The following is an 18,782-nucleotide window of genomic DNA, read 5'->3' as shown; positions in this document are numbered from 1 at the left end:
GGAGCGGCTGTGGGCTTGTACACTCTGTGGAGTTTAGAAGGATGAGGGGGATATCTCATTGAAACATATTAGGTTATTAAGGGTTTGGACAGGGTAGAGGCAGGAAACATGTTCCTGATTTTGGGGGAGTCCAGAACCAGGGGCCACACACACAGTCTTAGAATTCATTGGCTATATTTAAGAGGGAGTTAGATGTGGCCCTTGTGGCTAAGGGGATCAGGGGGTATGGAGAGAAGGCAGGTACGGGATACTGAGTTGGATGATCAGCCATGATCATATTGAATGGCGGTGCAGGCTCGAAGGGCCGAATGGCCTACTCCTGCACCTAATTTCTATGTTTTCTATGTTTCTAATAAAGGGGAGGCCATTTAAGACTGAGGTGAGAAAAAACCTATTCACCCAGAGAGTTGTGAATCTGTTTTGGAAGGATGAGAGGATATCTCATTGAAACGTATAAGGGATTGGACACGCTAGAGGCAGGAAAAATGTTCCCGATGTTGGGGGAGTCCAGAACCAGGGGCCACACACACACAGTTTAAGAATAAGGGGTCGGCCATTTAGGACTGAGATGAGGAAACACTTTTTCACCCAGAGAGTTGTGAATCTGTGGAATTCTCTGCCACAGACGGCAGTGGAGGCCGATTCACTGGATGTTTTCAAGAGAGAGTTGGATTTAGCTCTTGGGGCTAACGGAATCAAGGGGTATGGGGAGAAAGCAGGAACAGGGTGTGTGTGTGTGTGTGTGTGCGTGTGTGTGCGTGTCTATGTGTCCGTGTGTGTGTTTGTGTGTGTACGCGTGTGTGTGTGTGTGTCTATGTGTCTGTGTGTGTGTGGGGAATATGGGGAAAAAGCAGGAACAGGGTGTGTGTGTGTGTGTCTGCGTGTGTATGTGTCTATGTGCCCGTGTGTGTGTTTGTGTGTGTACGCGTGTGTGTGTGTGTGTCTATGTCTCTCTGTGTGTGTGGGGAATATGGGGGAAAAGCAGGAACGGGGTACTGATTGGGGACATCGAATGGCGGTGCTGGCTCGAAGGGCCGAATGGCCTCCACTCCTGCACCTATTGTCTGTGTTTCTATAGCTCAGATCCTGGCAACATCCTCGTAAATCCTTTCCAGCTTTTGGACGGGTACATGGATAGGACAGGATTGGAGGGGATATGGGCCAAACGCGGGCAGGTGGGACTAGTGTAGTTGGTCAGGTCAAGATAGTTTACTATGCACAATGAAATTCTTGCTTTGCTTCAGCACAACAGAACATAGTAGGCATGAATACAGAACAGATCAGTGTGTCCATATACCATAGAATATATATATACATATCTAAACACTATATATATATATACACACACATAAATACACAGATTATAGGCTGTTCTAGTTCATAGACAGAACTGCAGATACTGGAAAATCGAAGGTACGCAGAAATGCTGGAGAAACTCAGCGGGTGCAGCAGCATCTATGGAGCGAAGGAAATAGGCAACGTTTCGGGCCGAAACCCAAAGGAAATAGGCAACGTTTCGGGCCGAAACCCAAAGGAAATAGGCAACGTTTCGGGCCGAAACCCAAAGGAAATAGGCAACGTTTCGGGTCGAAACCCAAAGGGTTTCGGCCCGAAACGTTGCCTATTTCCTTCGCTCCATAGATGCTGCTGCACCCGCTGAGTTTCTCCAGCTTTTTTGTGTATGTTCTAGTTCAAAGCTTGTTTGAAGTTGAGTTTAATAGCCTAATGGCTGTGGGGGAGTAGCTATTCCTGAACCTGGACGTTGCAGTCTTCAGGCTCCTGTACCTTCTACCTGAAATGTAGCAGGGAGATGAGTGTGTGGCCAGGATGGTGGTGTGGGTCCTTGACGATGCTGCCAGCCTGTTTGAGGCAGCGACTTGCGATAGATCCCCCTCGGTGTTGGGGAAGGTCAGAGCCGATGATGGACTGGGCAGTGTTTACGACTTTTTGTAGTCTTTTTCCGCGCTCAAGTTGCCGAACCGGGCCACGATGCAACCGGTCGGTCAGCCTGCAGCTGTCGGGAGTGGGCATGTTGGGCATGTTTTGGCCCTTTCATAGAAACATAGAAATTAGGTGCAGTAGTAGAGGCCATTCGGCCCTTCGAGCCTGCACCATTCGCCATTCAATATGATCATGGCTGATCATCCAACTCAGTATCCCGTACCTGCCTTCTCTCCATACCCCCTGATCCCCTTAGCCACAAGGGCCACATCTAACTCCCTCTTAAATATAGCCAATGAACTGTGTGGCCTCAACTACCCTCTGTGGCAGAGAGTTCCAGAGATTCACCACTCTCTGTGTGAAAAAAGTTTTCCTCATCTCGGTTTTAAAGTATTTCCCCCTTATCCTTAAACTGTGTGACCCCTTGTCCTGGACTTCCCCAACATCGGGAACAATCTTCCTGCATCTAGTCTGTCCAACCCCTTAAGAATTTTGTAAGTTTCTATAAGATCCCCCCTCAATCTCCTAAATTCTAGAGAGTATAAACCGAGTCTATCCAGTCTTTCTTCATAAGACAGTCCTGCCATCCCAGGAATCAGTCTGGTGAACCTTCTCTGCACTCCCTCTATGGCAATAATGTCCTTCCTCAGATTAGGAGACCAAAACTGTATGCAATACTACAGGTGTGGTCTCACCAAGACCCTGTACAACTGCAGTAGAACCTCCCTGCTCCTATACTCCTATAACTTTCGGGAGAGGGGGGAGTGTCCAGGGTGTGTCTTGTCGGGGGAGGTGAGGGGGGGTGACAACGTTGTACTAACCCTGTGTTTTCCCCGCAGTGGGGTATCTTCTACATCCAACCGAACAAGACCAAGGCTTTGGGGACCTGTGACGAACATTCTGTGAACGTGACACTCAGCTTCCCGCAAGGGTTCATCAAACTCCGATTCCGAACGGTGAGAGATGGGGGGAACTCTCTCTGACTCGGGGGGTGGGGGGGTCAGGGATTAAACTTAGCCAAACTATCTCAACTTAAAGAAACAAAATTTTGGTCTCCAAATCTGAGGAAGGACATTATTGCCATAGAGGGAGTGCAGAGACGGTTCACCAGACTGATTCCTGGGATGTCAGGACTGTCTTATGAAGAAAGACTGGATAGACTCGGCTTGTACTCGCTAGAATTTAGAAGATTGAGGGGGGATCTTATAGAAACTTACAAAATTCTTAAGGGGTTGGACTGGCTAGATGCAGGAAGATTGTTCCCGATGTTGGGGAAGTCCAGGACAAGGGGTCACAGCTTAAGGATAAGGGGGAAATCCTTTAAAACCGAGATGAGAAGAACTTTTTTCACACAGAGAGTGGTGAATCTCTGGAACTCTCTGCCACAGAGGGTAGTTGAGGCCAGTTCATTGGCTATATTTAAGAGGGAGTTAGATGTGGCCCTTGTGGCTAAGGGGATCAGGGGGTATGGAGAGAAGGCAGGTACGGGATACTGAGTTGGATGATCAGCCATGATCATATTTGAATGGCGGTGCAGGCTCGAAGGGCCGAATGGCCTCTACTCCTGCACCTAATTTCTATGTTTCTAAAATGAAACTTTTCAGAATGGCAGGCAGTGGCGAGTGGAGTGCCGCAAGGCTCGGTGTTGGGTTACCATATATAATTAATGATATGGAAGAGGGAATTAGGAGCAACACTAGCAGGTTTGCGGATGACACAAAGCCTGGTGGCAGTGTGAACTGTGAAGAGGATGTTAGGAGGTTGCAGGGTTGAGTGAGTGGGCAGAAGCGTGGCAGATGCAGTTTAATATAGATAAATGTGAGGTTATCCACTTTGGCGGCAAAAACAAGGGGGCAGATTATTATCTCAATGGGGTTAGGTAGGGGGGAGGTGCAGCGAGACCTGGGCATCCTTGTACACCGGTCACTGAAAGTTGACGTGCAGGTACAGCAGGCAGTGAAGAAAGCTAACGGAATGTTGGCCTTCATAACAAGAGGATTTCAGTATAGGAGTACAGAGGTTGTATAGGGCTCTGGTGAGACCACATCTGGAGTATTGTGTACAGTTTTGGTCTCCTAATTTGAGGAAAGACATCCTTGTGATTGAGGCAGTGCAGCGTAGGTTCACCAGATTGATCCCTGGGATGGCGGGACTGTCATATGAGGAAAGATTGAAAAGACTAGGCTTGTATTCACTGGAGTTTAGGATGGGGGGAATCTTATAGAAACATATAACATTATAAAAGGACTGGACAAGCTAGATGCAGGAAAAATGTTCCCAATGTTGGGCGAGTCCAGAACCAGGGGCCACACACACAGTCTTAGAATAAAGGGGAGGTCATTTAAGACTGAGATGAGGAGAAACTTTTCCACCCAGAGAGTTGTGTGAATCTGTGGCCATTTGGGACTGAGATGAGGAGAAACCTTTTCACCCAGAGAGTTGTGAATCTGTGGCCATTTGGGACTGAGATGAGGAGAAACTTTTTCACCCAGAGAGTTGTGTGAATTTGTGGAATTCCCTGCCACAGAGGGCAGTGGAGGCCAAGTCACTGGATGGGTTTAAGAGAGAGTTAGATAGAGCTCTAGGGGGCTAGTGGAGTCAAGGGATATGGGGAGAAGGCAGGCACGGGTTATTGATAGGGGACGATCAGCCATGATCGCAATGAAGTGTACAAAAAAATGCTGGAGAAACTCAGCGGGTGCAGCAGCATCTATGGAGCGAAGGAAATAGGCGACGTTTCGGGCCGAAACCCTTGATCCCAATGAATGTCGGTGCTAGCTCGAAGGGCCGAATGGCCTCTAGCACGATGTAAAATGTCCACGAGTAAAAAAATGGTCGTGAATTAGGTCGTGAAAGTGGGACTTTATTTGAGTTTAGAGATACAGCACGGAAACAGGCCCTTCGGCCCAATGGGTCCATGCTGAGCAGAGATCGCCACAAACTAGTACTGTGGTGAATTTATAATTCTGATTAGACTGAAGCCAGTTAACCTACAAACCCGCACGTCTTTGGAGTGTGGGAGGAAATAATAATCGATAGTCACGGAGAGTTCGTGCAAACTCCACACAGACAGAGCCCGTAGTCGGGATCGAACCCGGGTCTCCAGCGCTGAGAGGCGGCGGCAACTCTACCGCTGGGCCATCGGAAACTGAACCAAGATTGGACTATAGACACAAGGGGTTACCGATGCCAAAGGTGACCTTGGGAATGGAGGGTGTAGGGATGGGGGGAGGGTGGGGACAGAGAATGGCCGCTGATCTTTCTGCCTCCTACACATCAACGGCGAGTGTGTGGAGAGGGTCAACACCTTCCGGTTTCTCGGTGTCCATATCGCTGCTGACATCTCCTGGACGGACAACACGACAGCGGTCATCAAGAAGGCTCAGCAGCGGCTGCACTTCCCGAGGGTCCTCAGGAAGCACAACCTGGACTCTAACCTGCTGCTGACCTTCTACCGCTCGTCCATCGAGAGCCTGCTGACATACTGCATTACAGCATGGTATGGCAGCTGCACCATGGCAGACAGGGAGAGGCTTCAGAGGGTAACCAGGACAGTGCAGAGGATCATTGGCTGCCCTCTCCCCTCCCTGATGGACATCTACACCTCCCGCTGCCTTAGCAGGGCAAAGAAGATCATCAAAGACAGCTCCCATCCTGCGTTTGGACTGTTCGACCTGCTGCCCTCTGGAAGGCGCTATAGGTGCATCAAATCCAGGACAAACAGACTCAGGAATAGTTGCTTTCCGAGAATTATATCTACTATAAATTCAAATTCACACATGCAATGACTACACCGCCCAACACGGACTTCCATCTGTATATATGTATATATGAATGTAGCGCCGTAGAATTTGTGCACCTATTCCCCCCCCCCATCTCCCTTCTGTTTTTTGTTTTTTCTGTTTCTTGTTTTTTGTGCTAAATTGTATGTATGCACTGAGTACGAGCAGCTTTCAGTTTCACTGTACATGTATAGTGACAATAAATGGCATATCTATATCTATCTATATCCACAGAACACCAAAGAGAAGACTTTCTACCTGCAGCAGATACAGACACAACTCTTGTACAAGTTCCCCGGAACCACAAGTACGCCAGACTTCTCTCTCTCCCCTTTATCTCCTTCCTCCCCCTCTCCCCTTCTCTCTCTCCCCTTTATCTCCTTCCCCCCTCTCCCCTTCTCTCTCTCTCCACCAGACCACCCAGTGTCGGCTGCCCTGCCCTGCGGACTTGACCTCAGGGGGCCAGCAAGGTCTGCGGGTGGGAAGGAGGGAGAGAGAGGGGGGGCATGGGGGGGGAGCTCTGATCCTCTACGGCATCTCCCTACCTCCTCCCCCCTGAATCAGCCGCTCGAGTTCCTCACGAGAGATTTGCGAGTCAGGACTTTTCACATCCTCTGTGTGGCCACACTCTTCACCCTGTGGCTGCTCCAGCCGGGGGAGGGAGGGGAGAGGGATGGGGGAGAGGGATGAGGGAGAGAGAAGAGGAGAGAGAGATGGAGAGAGAGGGGGAGAGAGAGGGGGAGAGAGAGGGGGAGAGAGGGAGGGAGAGAAACAGAGCGAGAGTGAAAGAGAGGAGAGAGAGAGGGGGAGAGAGGAGAGGAGAGAGGAGAGGAGAGGAGAGGAGAGGGAGGGAAGGAGAGAGAAGGGCAGAGGCGAAGAGAAGAGAGGAGAGTAGAGGAGAGGAGAGGGAGGAGCGATGGGAGAGGAGAAGGGAGGAGAGGAGAGGAGAGGGGACGGGGGAGGGGAGGGGGAGAGGAGGGGAGAGGCGAGGCCAGACAGGAGAGAGAGAGAGAGAGGGAGAGGGAGGGGAGGGAGAGGGAGGAGAGGGAGGAGAGAGGAGGAGAGGGAAGAGAGAGGGGAGGAGAGAGGAGAAGGAGAGAGAGGGGAGAGGGAGAGGAGAGGGAGGAGGGAGGAGAGGAGGGGAGGAGAGGGGAGAGGGGAGAGAGAGGAGGAGAGGAGAGGAGGGAGAGAGGAGGGGAGAGGAGAGGGGAGGAGAGAGGAGAGGGAGAGGAGGGGAGGGAGGAGGAGGGAGGGGAGAGAGAGAGGGGGAGAGGAGGAGAGAGGAGAGGGAGAGGAGGAGGGGAGGAGAGGAGAGAGGAGGAGGAGAGGAGAGGAGAGGGGAGGAGAGAGGGAGAGAGAGGAGAGGGGGAGGGAGGGAGAGGGGATCGGGAGAGAGAGGGGAGGTGAGGAGGAGAGGAGAAGGAGAGGAGAGGGGAGGAGAGGAGAGGAGAGGAGAGGAGAGGAGAGGAGAGGAGAGGGAGAGGAGAGGAGAAGAGCAGAGGGGGGGGGAGGGGAGGAGAGGAGAGGAGGGGAGAGGGGGAGAGGAGGCCTAAAGCCTAGGAGAGAGAGAGGAGGGAGAGAGAGAGGGAGAGGTGAGGAGGGGAGAGGAGAGGAGAGGGGAGAGGAGAGGAGAGGAGAGGGAGAGAGGAGAGGGGAGGAGCTACAGCACATCAGAAAGAGCGAACATGTCAACATTGTATAACAGTGGAGAGGAGGGGAGAGTAGAGAGAGGAGAGGAGGGGAGAGGAGGAGAGGGTGGGAGGGGTGAGGAGGTAGAGTGGAGGGGGGAGGAGAGGGGAGGAGAGGGGGCGGGGGGGAGGGGTGAGAGAGGAGGAGAGAGGAGACGGGGACAGAGAGAGGGAGAGGAGTCAGGGGGGGGAGCAGAGGGGGGAGAGGGGGGATTTTAGGAGGGGGGGGGGGGTGGAGGGGAGGAGAGAGGGGAGGAGGGGAGGGGAGGGAGAGGAGAGGGGAGGAGAGGGAGAGGAGAGGAGGGAGGAGAGAGGAGAGGGGGGAAGAGGAGAGGAGAGGGAGGAGAGGGAGAAGGAGAGGAGAGGAGAGAGAGGAGAGAGGGAGGGGAGGAGAGGAGGGAGAGAGGAGAAGAGAGAGAGGGGGAGAGGGGGAGGAGAGGAGAGGGGGAGGAGAGGAGGAGGAGAGGAGAGGAGAGAGAGGGAGAGGAGAGAGAGGAGAGGAGAGGGGAGGAAGAGAGAGGGGAGGAGAGGAGAGGAGAGGAGAGGAGAGGGGAGGGTAGGGGAGGGTAGGAGAGGGAGGGAGAGAGAGGATGGATGGGAGGTATAAACTAGGCCTGTTCCAAAGCCTGCTAGCACTAAGGATCCATTGAGGCCTAGCGAGAGGGAGAGAGGGAGGATTCTAAGAGAGAGGGAGAGAGAGGGAGAGAGAGAGGGAGAGGAGAGGAGAGGAGAGGAACTGAGAGGGAGGAGAGAGAGGGAGATGGAAAGGGCTCGGAGAGAGGTGAGAAAGAGGGAGGAGAGAGGGGAGGAGAGGAGAGGAGAGGAGAGGAGAGGAGAGGAGAGGGAGGGGAGAGGGAGAGAGAGAGAGGGGGGAGAGGGGGAGAGAGAGAGAGGAGAAGATAGAGAGAGGAGATAGAGAGATAGAGGGAGGAGGAGAGAGAGAGGAGAGGGGGGAGAGAGAGAGGGAGAGGAGAGATAGATAGATAGATAGATAGATAGGATAGATAGGGGAGAGGGGAGATAGAGGGAGGGGAGGAGAGGAGAGGAGAGGGGAGGAGGAGAGGAGAGAGAGGAGAGGAGAGGAGAGGAGAAGGGAGGAGAGGGGGAGAGAGAGGAGAGAGGAGAGAGGAGAGAGAGAGGGGAGAGAGGAGAAGAGAGAGAGGGGGGGAGGAGAGGAGAGGAGAGAGATTTTGACAGAGTAGTAGAGAGAGGGAGGAGAGAGAGAGGAGAGGAGAGGGGAGAGGAGGAGGGAGAGGGAGAGGAGAGGGGAGGGGGAGAGAGGAGAGAGAGGGGAGAGAGGGAGAGGAGGGAGAGGGGAGGGAGGAGAGGGAGGGGGGAGTGAAGAGAGAGGGGAGGGAGAGGGGGGAGGGAGAGGGAGAGGAGAGAAGAGAGGAGGAGAGGAGAGTCAGGGGGGGGAGAGAGACGGAGGAGAGGGAGGGGGGAGGGAGAGGAGGGGAGGAGGAGGGAGGAGGAGAGGAGGGGAAGAGGAGAGGAGAGGGGAGAGAAGGGGGGGGGGGAGAGGAGAGGAGAGGAGGGGGGATGGGAGGAGAGGGGGGAGGGGAGGAGAGGAGGGGGGAGAAGAGAGGAGAGAGGAGGAGAGGAGAGGGGAGGAGAGGAGAGGAGAGGAGAGGAAAGGAGAAGAGAGGGGAGGAGATGAAGGGGGAGGAGAGAGGAGAAGAGAGAGGAGAGGAGAGGGGAGGGGAGGGGAGGGAGAGGAGGGGAGGAAGAGAGGGGAGAGGAGAGGGGAGGAGGAGGGGAGGGAGAGGGGAGAGGAGAGAGAGGGGAGAGAGAGAGGGGAGGAGAAAGTTGAGGAGGGAGAGGAAGGAGGAGGGGGAGAGAGAGGGGAGAGGAGAGGAGGGGGAGAGGGAGGAGGAGAGGGAGGAGAGGGAGGGAGAGAGGGAGGGGAGGGGGAGGAGAGGAGAGGAGGGAGAGGAGGGAGAGGAGAGGGGGAGAGGGGAGGAGGAGAGAGGGAGGGGAGGAGGGAAGGGAGAGGAGAGGAGAGGAGAGGAGGAGGAGAGGAGGAGGAGAGGAGAGGGAGGAGGGGAGGAGGGGAGGAGGAGAGGGAGGGGGAGGAGGAGGAGGAGAGAGGGGAGGAGAAGGAGAGGGAGGGGAGGGAGGGAGAGGAGAGAGAGGAGAGGGGAGAGGGAGGAGAGGAGAGGAGAAGGGGAGGAGGAGGAGGGGGGAGGAGAGGAGGGGGAGGGAGAGGGGAGGGAGAGGAGAGAAAGAGGAGGGAGAGGGAGAGGAGAGAGAAAAGGAGAGGAGGAGAGAGAGAGGAGAGGGGGAGGAGGAGGAGGAGAGGAGAGGGAGAGAGGAGGAGGGAGGGAGGGAGAGGAGAGGAGAGGAGGAAAGGGAGGGAGAGGAGGAGAGAGAGAGGGGAGGGGGAGAAGAGAGAGGAGAGGGAGGAGGGAGGAGAGGAGAGAGAGGAGAGGAGAGAGGAGAGGAGGAGAAAGAAGGGAGAGGAGGGGGAGAGGAGAGAGAGAGGAGGAGGGAGAGGGGAGGAGAGGAGGGGAGAGGGAGGAGAGGAGGAAGGAGGAGAGGAGAGAGAGGAGAGAGGAGAGGAGGAAGAGGAGGAGGAGGGGGGAGGAAGAGGAGAGGGGAGAGGAGAGGAGGAGAGGAGAGAGGAGAGAGGAGAGGAGGAGGGAGAGGAGGGGAGAGGAGAGGAGGAGGGGGAGAGAGGAGAGGAGAGGAGAGGGGGAGGGAGGAGGGAGAGAGAGGAGAGGGGAGGAGAGAGAGGAGAGGGGAGGAGGAGAGAGAGGAGGAGAGGAGGGGGAGAGAGGAGGAGAGAGGAGGGGGAGGGAGAGGAGGGGAGAGAGGAGAGAGGGGAGGAGAGGAGGAAGAGAGGGAGAGAGGGAGGGGGGAGAGGGGAGAGAGGGAGAGGGGAGGAGAGGGGAGGAGAGGAGAGGGGAGGAGGGTGGAGGAGAGGAGAGGAGAGAGAGGAGAGGTCAGGGGAGGAGATGAGAGGAGAGGAGAGGAGAGGAGAGCAGAGGAGAGGAGGAGAGAGGAGAGGAGAGGAGAGGGGAGAGGAGAGAGAGAGAGGGAGGGGGGGAGAGAGGAAGGAGGGAGACAGAGACGGAGACGGAGAGAGGAGAGGGGAGAGGGAGAGAGAGAGGGAGAGGAGGAGGGGAGAGGAGGGAGGGAGAGGAGGAGGGAGAGGAGGAGAGGAGAGGAGGGAGAGGAGAGGAGAGGAGAGGAGAGAGGGAGGGGGAAGGAGAGGAGGGAGGAGAAGGGGGGAGAGGGGAGAAGGAGAGAGAGGGGGAGAGAGGAGAGGAGAGGGGGAGGAGAGGGAGGAGAGGGAGAGAGAGGAGAAAGAGAGAGAGGGGGAGGGGAGGAGAGAGAGAGAGGAGAGAAGAGGGGAGAGGAGGAGAGAGGAGAGGGGAAGAGAGAGAGGGGGAGGGAGAGAGGGGGGGAGAGGAGAGGGAGGAGGAGGGAGAGAGGAGAAGGAGAGAGAGAGGAGGGAGAGAGGGGGAGGAGGGGGGGAGGGAGAGAGGAGAGAGGAGGAGGAGAGAGGGGAGAGGGGAGAGGAGGAGAGAGAGGAGAGAGGAGAGGAGAGAGAGGAGAGGAGAGGGGAGAGGGGGAGAGGGGAGGGAAGGAGGAGAGAGAGGAGAGAGAGGAGGAGAGGAGGGGGAGAGAGGAGGGAGAGGGCGAGAGAGGTGGAGGGAGTGGGAGAGAGGAGGAGGGAGGGGGAGAGAGAGAAGGAGGGAGCTGAGAGAGAGGAGGAGGGAGGGGGAGAGAGAGAGAGGGGAGGAGGGGAGAGGAGAGAGGAGGAGAGAAGAGAAGAGCGAGAGAGAGGAGAGAGAGGAGAGGGCGAAGAGGGGAGAGAGGGAGAGAGAGGGGGAGAGATAGAGGAGAGAGAGGGGAGGAGAGAGGGAGAGGAGAGGAGAGGGGGGGAGGGGGAGGAGGGGAGGAGAGGAGGGGAGAGGGAGAGGAGGAGAGGAGAGGAGAGGAGAGGAGAGGAGGGGGAGGAGGAGGAGAGGGGATGGAGGAGCGGAGGGGAGGCGAGAGGAGGAGAGAGAGAGAGGAGAGGAGAGGGAGAGAGAGAGAGAGAGAGGAGAGAGAGGAGGAGGAGAGGAGGAGGAGGAGAGGAGGAGAGGAGGAGGAGGAGGGGAGAGAGAGGGGAGGGAGAGAGAGAGGGGAAGGAGGGGAGAGGAGAGAGAGAGAGGAGGGAGGGGAGGGGGGAAGGAGGAGGGGAGGAGAGAGAGAGAGGAGAAGGGAGGAGAGGAGAGGAGGAGAGGAGAGGACAGGAGAGAGGAAAGGAGAGGAGAGAGAGAGAGGGAGAGGAGAGAAGGAGAGAGAGAGAGGGGGGGGGAGGGAGGGGGAGAGAGGAGAGGAGAGGGGAGAGAGAGAGGAGGGAGAGGAGAGGAGAGGAGGGGGGGAGGAGAGGAGAGGGGAGGAGAGGGGAGGAGAGGGGAGAGAGAGGGGAGAGGAGGAGAGAGGGGAGAGGAGAGAGGAGGAGGAGAGAGGAGGAGGAGAGGGAGGAGGGAGAGGAGAGAGGAGGAGAGGGAGAGGGGAGAGAGAGGAGAGGGGAGAGGAGGAGAGACTGATCTATCTCTCCCCCTCTCTATCTCTCCGTCTCTCTCTCATTCTCCCCCTCTCTCTCCATCTCTCATTCTCTCTCTCTCTCCCCTCCTCTCTAGAGAGGAGAGGAGAGGAGAGGGGAGGAGAGGGGAGGAGAGAGAGAGAAGAGAGGAGAGGAGAGGAGAGGAGAGGAGAGGAGAGAGAGACGGAGAAGAGAGGGAGAGGGAGGGGAGGGGAGGAGAGGAGAGGGAGAGAGTGGGGGAAAGAGGAGGAGAGGAGAGGAGGAGAAGAGAGGGGAGGAGCGAGAGAGAGGGAGAGAGAGAAGAGGAGGAGAGAGAGGGACAGAGAGGGGAGGAGAGGGGAGAGAGGAGAGAGAGGGAGAGGAGAGGAAGAGAGGAGAGAAGAGGGAGAGGAGGGGAGAGGAGAGAGAGGAGGAGAGGAGAGGAGGAGAGGAGGGAGGAGAGGAGAGGAGGGAGAGAGGGAGGAGGGAGAGGAGAGGGGAGGAGAGGAGAGGGAGGAGTGCGGAGGGGAGGAGAGGAGAGAGAGGAGAGAGAGAGAGGGGGAGAGAGGAGAGGAGGAGAGAGGAGGAGGAGAGGAGAGGAGAAGGGGAGGAGAGAGGAGAGAGGGGAGGAGGAGAGGAGAGGGGAGAGAGAGAGGAGAGAGGAGAGAGAGGAGGAGGAGGGAAGGAGAGGGGGAGAGGAGAGAGAGAGGAGAGGAGGGGAGGAAGGAGAGAGAGAGAGGGGAGAGAGGGAGAGAGGAGGGAGGGAGGAGAGAGAGAGGAGGGAGGAGAGGAGAGGAAGGGGAGGAGAGAGGAGGAGAGGAGGAGAGGAGGAGAGGGGAGGGAGAGGAGAGGAGAGGGGAGGAGGGAGAGGGGGGAGAGGGGAAGGAGAGAGGAGAAGAGGAGAGGAGAGGAGGAGAGAGGAGAGAGGGGGAGGAGAGGGAGGAGAGAAGAGAGAGAGAGAGAGAGAGGAGGGGGGAGGGAGGAGAGAGGAGGGAGAGAGAGGAGAGGAGAAGAGAGGAGGAGAGGAGAGGAGAGGAGAAGAGAAGGGGAGAGAGAGAGGGGAGGGAGGAGAGAGGCGGAGGGAGGGCGAAACACGTAAAGACAAGAACCCTGAAACTGGTCCTAACAGGAATGGTGAAGGGGGAACCGTAGGTGCCACTCTCCTTCTCCGGCAAGAAGTCTTTCTCAAATCTACAAACCATGCAAAACTGGATAGTCCACGGTGTCCTTCACCCCTCTCCCCTGTACCACTTGCGGAGAACACCCTGAATGGGAAAACTCAAATCGCTCTTTCTCGGTATCCAACATACCATCCGAGGGGAGGGAAACCATGTAACAGCTGCTCCTGCATTACTACGTCAATGACTGGCGCCAGGCACCCAGTCTCGCTGCAGTCAGAATAGGAGTAGCGATCGGGCACCCAGGGGGGAGAGAGGGAAATCCCGAGAGAGGAGAAGGGGAGGGAAGAGGAGAGGGAAGGGGGAACCAAGGGCAGAATGTCTAGAGTCCCTCTGTATTACTGGGAGGAACAGAGGGAAGGGGGGGGAAGGGAAGAGCGGAAGCGGCACCTTTGAGCGGAGCACACAGTTTTCCGTGTCGGGCGGACCAGGGTGGACTGCGACACACACACACCCACCGCGGCGCGGGAGCGCTGGCGGCGGACGGGGGCGGGGAGAGGCTACGGACCTTGTCCTGTTGAATAAACATGCTGCTGACAGGAGCGATGCTACGAGGAGTCTTTCCTGGAGATGAACTTCCTGCACGGTGAGGGGGGGAGAAACCGCGGGGCCGGAAGCGTCGGAAACGCCGCCATCTTGCGCCTTCCCCGTTGCTATGGGGGGGGGGGGGGAGGCGGGACTTCCGGCCTTTCCCCTCCCCCCGCCCCCACACACACACACTCGCTTCCCTCCCATTGGCCCATCCGGCTGTCAGTCATGTCACAGGATGTTACGTTACAGGAGGAGCGGTTTCAACCCCGCCCCCGGCCTTCCCATTGGCTCAACCCGCTGTCAGTCACAGGAGGAGCGTCATCAAACCCGCCCCCGGCCTTTCCATTGGCCCAGACGGCTGTCAGTCACAGGAGGAGCGTCATCAACCCCGCCCCCGGCCTTCCCCATTTTTCAGACGGCCGCCCCGCCCCATTCACATGAGTGCGCTATCTCCCCCGCCCCACACCATCCCTTCCCATTTGGCCCAGCCATGCTGTCATTCACAGGAGGGGCGTCATCAACCCCGCCCCGGCCCTTCCCATTGGCCCAAGCCGGCTGTCCGTCACAGGAGGGGCGTCATCAACCCCGCCCCGGCCCTTCCCATTGGCCCAACCCGCTGTCAGTCACAGGAGGAGCGTCATCAACCCCGCCCCCCGCCTTCCCGTTGGCCCAGCCGGCTGTCAGTCACAGGAGGAGCGTCATCAACCCCGCCCCCGGCCTTTCCATTGGCCCAGACAACTATCAGCCCCGCCCCACACTCGCTTCCTTCCCATTGGCCCAGATCCGCTGTCAGTCACGTCACAGGAGCCCATCAGCAAACCCCGCCCCCCCGTCTCTTAAAGCGGCCCGACCCCTAGAGTCCATCTCCACCTCCACACAACCACGCCTTCTATGTTTCTGGATGATAAAGCGACTTGAGGAGGGGGCCTAAATGGCCTATTTATCCCACCACTTACACGCACAATATATATGGATCGTAGCCTGGAGAGGGGATGAGTTGCCTATTCCTGCCCCACATTCGCATAGAAACATAGAATTAGGTGCAGGGTAAGGTAGCATCGCCCTTCTGATTCAGCCTGCACCATTCGCCATTCAATATGATCATGGCGGATCATCCAACTCAGTATCCCGTACCTGCCTTCTCTCCATCCCCCCTGATCGCCCCTTAGCCACAAGGGCCCATCTTGTAACCTCCCTCTTGAAATACTAGCCAATGAACTGTGGTGTCCTCAACTAGTCCTCTGGCAGAGAGTCCCGAGATATTCCACCACACTCTCTGCGTGTGAAAAAAGTTCTTCTCATCTCGGTTTCGCACCATATATTGGATAGGTATGCATTGAGAGTCAGGGGCCGAGTGGCGAAGGGTCTGTTTCCGCGCTGTATCTCTAAACTAAACATGGAACGACTGTGTGAGACTTTGCGGAGGTGAAGAGCTGACGTTTTTTTCCCTGTGCACTAGTTCCGTGTCTGAAGATCCTCCTCAGCAAGGCGCTGGGGCTGGGAATCATCGCGGGATCAGTGATGGGTGAGTGTGAGAAAAATGTTTCCTCGTCTCCGTTCTAAATGGCTTGCCCCTTATTCTTAAACTGTGTGTGTGTGTGGCCCCTGGTTCTGGACTCCCCCAACATCGGGGACATGTTTCCTGCCTCTAGCGTGTCCAAGCCCTAATAACCTTATACGTTTCAATGAGATACCCTCTCATCCTTCTAAACTCCAGAGTGTACAAGCCCAGCTGCTCCATCCTCTCAGCACATGACAGTCCAGCATAGGCAGTCCCTTCTTGACCATTCCCTTTTTCTTCCAGTCAAGCTGCCTCAGATTTTTAAGATCCTTCGTGCGAAGAGTGCGGTGGGACTGAGCTTCAAGGCCGTGTCGCTGGAGATGGTGTCGATCACCGGCTCCATGACGTACAGCATCAGGAACCACTACCCCTTCAGGTATGTACGCCCGACCTATATCCCACAGGCTGCTTACAGCCCGCTCGCCCCTGTCCACCCCCTAACTGTGTTTGTACATCTTCCTCCCTACCCCCCCCCCTATGTCCCCCACTCCCACAGAGGAACGCTCCCCAACCACCCCCTTCAACCCCCACTACCCCCCCTCCCCACAGCTCAGAGCATCCCTCCCCCACTCACCCCCCCCCACCCCCACCCCCACAAGGTAGCTCATTGTAGACTTCAGAACGGCAGAAGCGCACTCACGACCACCCCATCCACCCCACGGGACTGAGTTGCAACGTGTTTTCTAGCTCAGGTTCCTGGAGTCAACTCTCCGATGACCTCTCTCGGACCTCCCATAACCTCTACTCTCAATAGGGGTCATCAGCGTCCTACCCTGAACCGATACTGAATAAGTCCCTGTCCTCCTAGATATCCTGGTGAACCACTACGCCCTTTTTTTAAATGCATGCATTTCGTTGTCTCACTGTACACTTACCTGCAATGAGATTAATCTGAATCTGAATCTGAATCTGAATGCCCCCCCACCCACCCTCCCCCCCCACAGTTGCAAGCACCCCCACCCCTTCCCCACCCCTCCCCCCCCCCCTCACACACCGCACAGTAGGCATCCCCATTCTCCGCCCCCCCCCCCCCACAGACTTCGGAGCTCAATCCCCCCCCATCCACACAGCGCAACGTTCCCCCCCACATCCCCTCCCTCACGTGGTTGGACCCACAAACCGTGTGGACACTCCCCCCACCGCCCGTGCCTCCCTCAGTTGGCACTGCACACCCTCTCTTACACCTCCCACCCCCCACCCCTCATAACAACCCCCCCCGCCCCCTGCCCCCCCCCCAAATGCACTGGCAACCCCCCCTCTCACCCCCCCTCTGTCCCCACAGCTCCTCGGGGGGAAGCCTTGTTCCTCATGTTACAGACCCTAACTATCGGCTTCCTGATGAGACACTACGCTGGACAGGCAAGGCAAGGTACTCTCCATGGCTTAGTAAAAACAAATATTACACTTTAAATTACATATTACACCCCCTCCTCCAATATCTAAACGTGCTGCTTTTCATCCCCTAATCTGAGGAAAGACAGTACTTCTTTGCCGTAGAGGGAGTACAGAGAAGGTTCACCAGACTAGATTCCTGGGATGGCAGGACTTTCATATGAAGAAAGACTGGATAGACTCGGCTTGTACTCGCTAGAATTCAGATAAGAAGAGTGTGGGGGGGATCTTATAGAAACTTACAAAATTCGTAAGGGTTTTGGACAGGCTAGATGCAGGAAGATTGTTCCCCGATGTTGGGGAAGTCCAGAACAAAGGGCCGCACACACACAGTTTAAGGATAAGGGGGAAATCTTTGAGGACCAAGATGAGAAATAAAAATACACACAGAGAGTGGTGAATCTGTGGAATTCTCTGCCACAGAAGGTAGTTGAGGCCACAGTTCATTGGCTATATTTAAGAGGGAGTTAGATGTGGCCCTTGTGGCTAAAGGGATCAGGGGGTATGGAGAGAAGGCAGGTACAGGATACTGAGTTGGATGATCAGCCATGCTCACATTGAATGGTGGTGCAGGCTCAAAGGGCCGAATGGCCTACTCCTGCACCTATTTTCTATGAGAAAAAGTGTTTCCTCGTCTCCGTTCTAAATGGCTTACTCCTTATTCTTAAACTGTGCGTGGCCCCTGGTTCTGGACTTCCCCCAACATGGGGAACATGTTTCCTGCCTCTAGCGTGTCCAAACCCTTAACAATCTTATATGTTTCAATGAGATCCTCTCATCCTTCTAAACTCCAGAGTGTACAAGCCCAGAATCTCAGCATATGACAGTCCCGCCATCCCGGGAATTAACCTGGTGAACCTACGCTGGGCTCCCCTCAATAGCAAGAATGTCCTTCCTCAAATTAGGGGACCAAAACTGCACACAATACTCCAGGTGTGGTCTCACTAGGGCTCTGTACAACTGCAGAAGGACTTCCTTTGCTCCTACTATTTGATTCCTCTTGTTATAAAAAAAGCCAACTTGGCTTTCTTCTTTCACTGCCTGCTGTACCTGCATGCTTACTTTTCATAGACTGATGTACAAGGACCCCCAGATCCCCGTTGTACTTTCCCCTTTTCCCAACTTGACACGCCATTTAGATAGTAATCTGCCTTCTTGTTTTTGCTACCAAAGTGGATAACCTCACATTTAATTATCCGCAATAAACTTCATCTGCCATGCATCTGCCCACTCCTGGGGTGGGGGTGGGGGGGGGGATGGGAGGGGGCGCACGTTGCCAGGGGTGGTCTGAACTCTGACCTGTGACTTCTCTCTCCGCCAGGTGTGCTGCTCCTACTGATTTACTTCCTGCTGGTCGGCTTGTTGCTGTCGCCTGTCACTCCGCTGGTGACGGTGGCGTTTCTGCAGGCGCTGAACATGCCCGCCCATCAATCGTCAGCCGGTGAGAGGGCGCAACAACGGCAACCGCACAACGCGTGTTGCACATGGTACACAACACACACACCACAAACGCACACACACGTACACACACACCCACTTACACACACACACGTACGCCAACACACAAACTTCCTTCACACACATACACGTGCCACACGCACACACACACATGTACATCCACACCAGCACTCACACAAAAACACTTTAAACACACACTCACGTACGTACACACACACAATTTAAACACACACACAAGACAAATACATACACGCATTTTCAAACACCTAATAACATGTCCACACGTACCAGACCACATGGGGGTGTTGGCAGTCCGACGCAAAACACAGTAACACACACACACATACACAACACACACACACGTCACACACACACGACACACACAACACACACACACACCAACACACACACACATACACACACACACACACATACACACACACACACACACACACACACACACACACATACCCACACACACACACCCCAGTCCCCTCTCTGTGGTCTCCAGGTGTGCGAGGCTGGATCTGGGCTGGCTGTCTGACGGAGAGGCCCTGTGGAGGGAGGGGCGTTGTTGTGGGGGAGGTGGACGATTGGTGGAGGGGTGGGGGCGTATAGGGTGGGGGTTCCCTGTTTGGGGGTGTGTGTCCTCGCCCCTTACTCCCTATTGTGTGAGTGTGTGAATGGTCTCCCCCCCTCCTCCCCACGCCACAGCTGATCCAGATCGTCACCGAG

At 55.9% G+C, this 18,782-nt stretch overlaps 1 protein-coding gene across 1 annotated transcript; it reads left to right on the top strand.

Moving 5' to 3' along the window:
- Window positions 1–13,650: 13,650 nt before the first annotated feature.
- On the top strand, window positions 13,651–18,030 carry mpdu1b (mannose-P-dolichol utilization defect 1b; the record flags this gene model as incomplete). Its single annotated transcript, XM_055666003.1, has 6 exons — window positions 13,651–13,691; window positions 15,096–15,161; window positions 15,441–15,573; window positions 15,801–15,805; window positions 16,486–16,566; window positions 17,911–18,030. Coding segments are annotated over exons 1-6 (421 nt in total), but the record flags the coding sequence as incomplete, so codon positions are not given.
- Window positions 18,031–18,782: the final 752 nt, after the last annotated feature.

Source organism: Leucoraja erinacea, unplaced genomic scaffold (assembly GCF_028641065.1).
Source record: "Leucoraja erinacea ecotype New England unplaced genomic scaffold, Leri_hhj_1 Leri_1700S, whole genome shotgun sequence".
Classification (NCBI taxonomy): domain Eukaryota; kingdom Metazoa; phylum Chordata; class Chondrichthyes; order Rajiformes; family Rajidae; genus Leucoraja; species Leucoraja erinaceus.
Note: the sequence above shows the minus strand (reverse complement) of the source record. Positions and strands in the feature narration are given on the sequence as shown.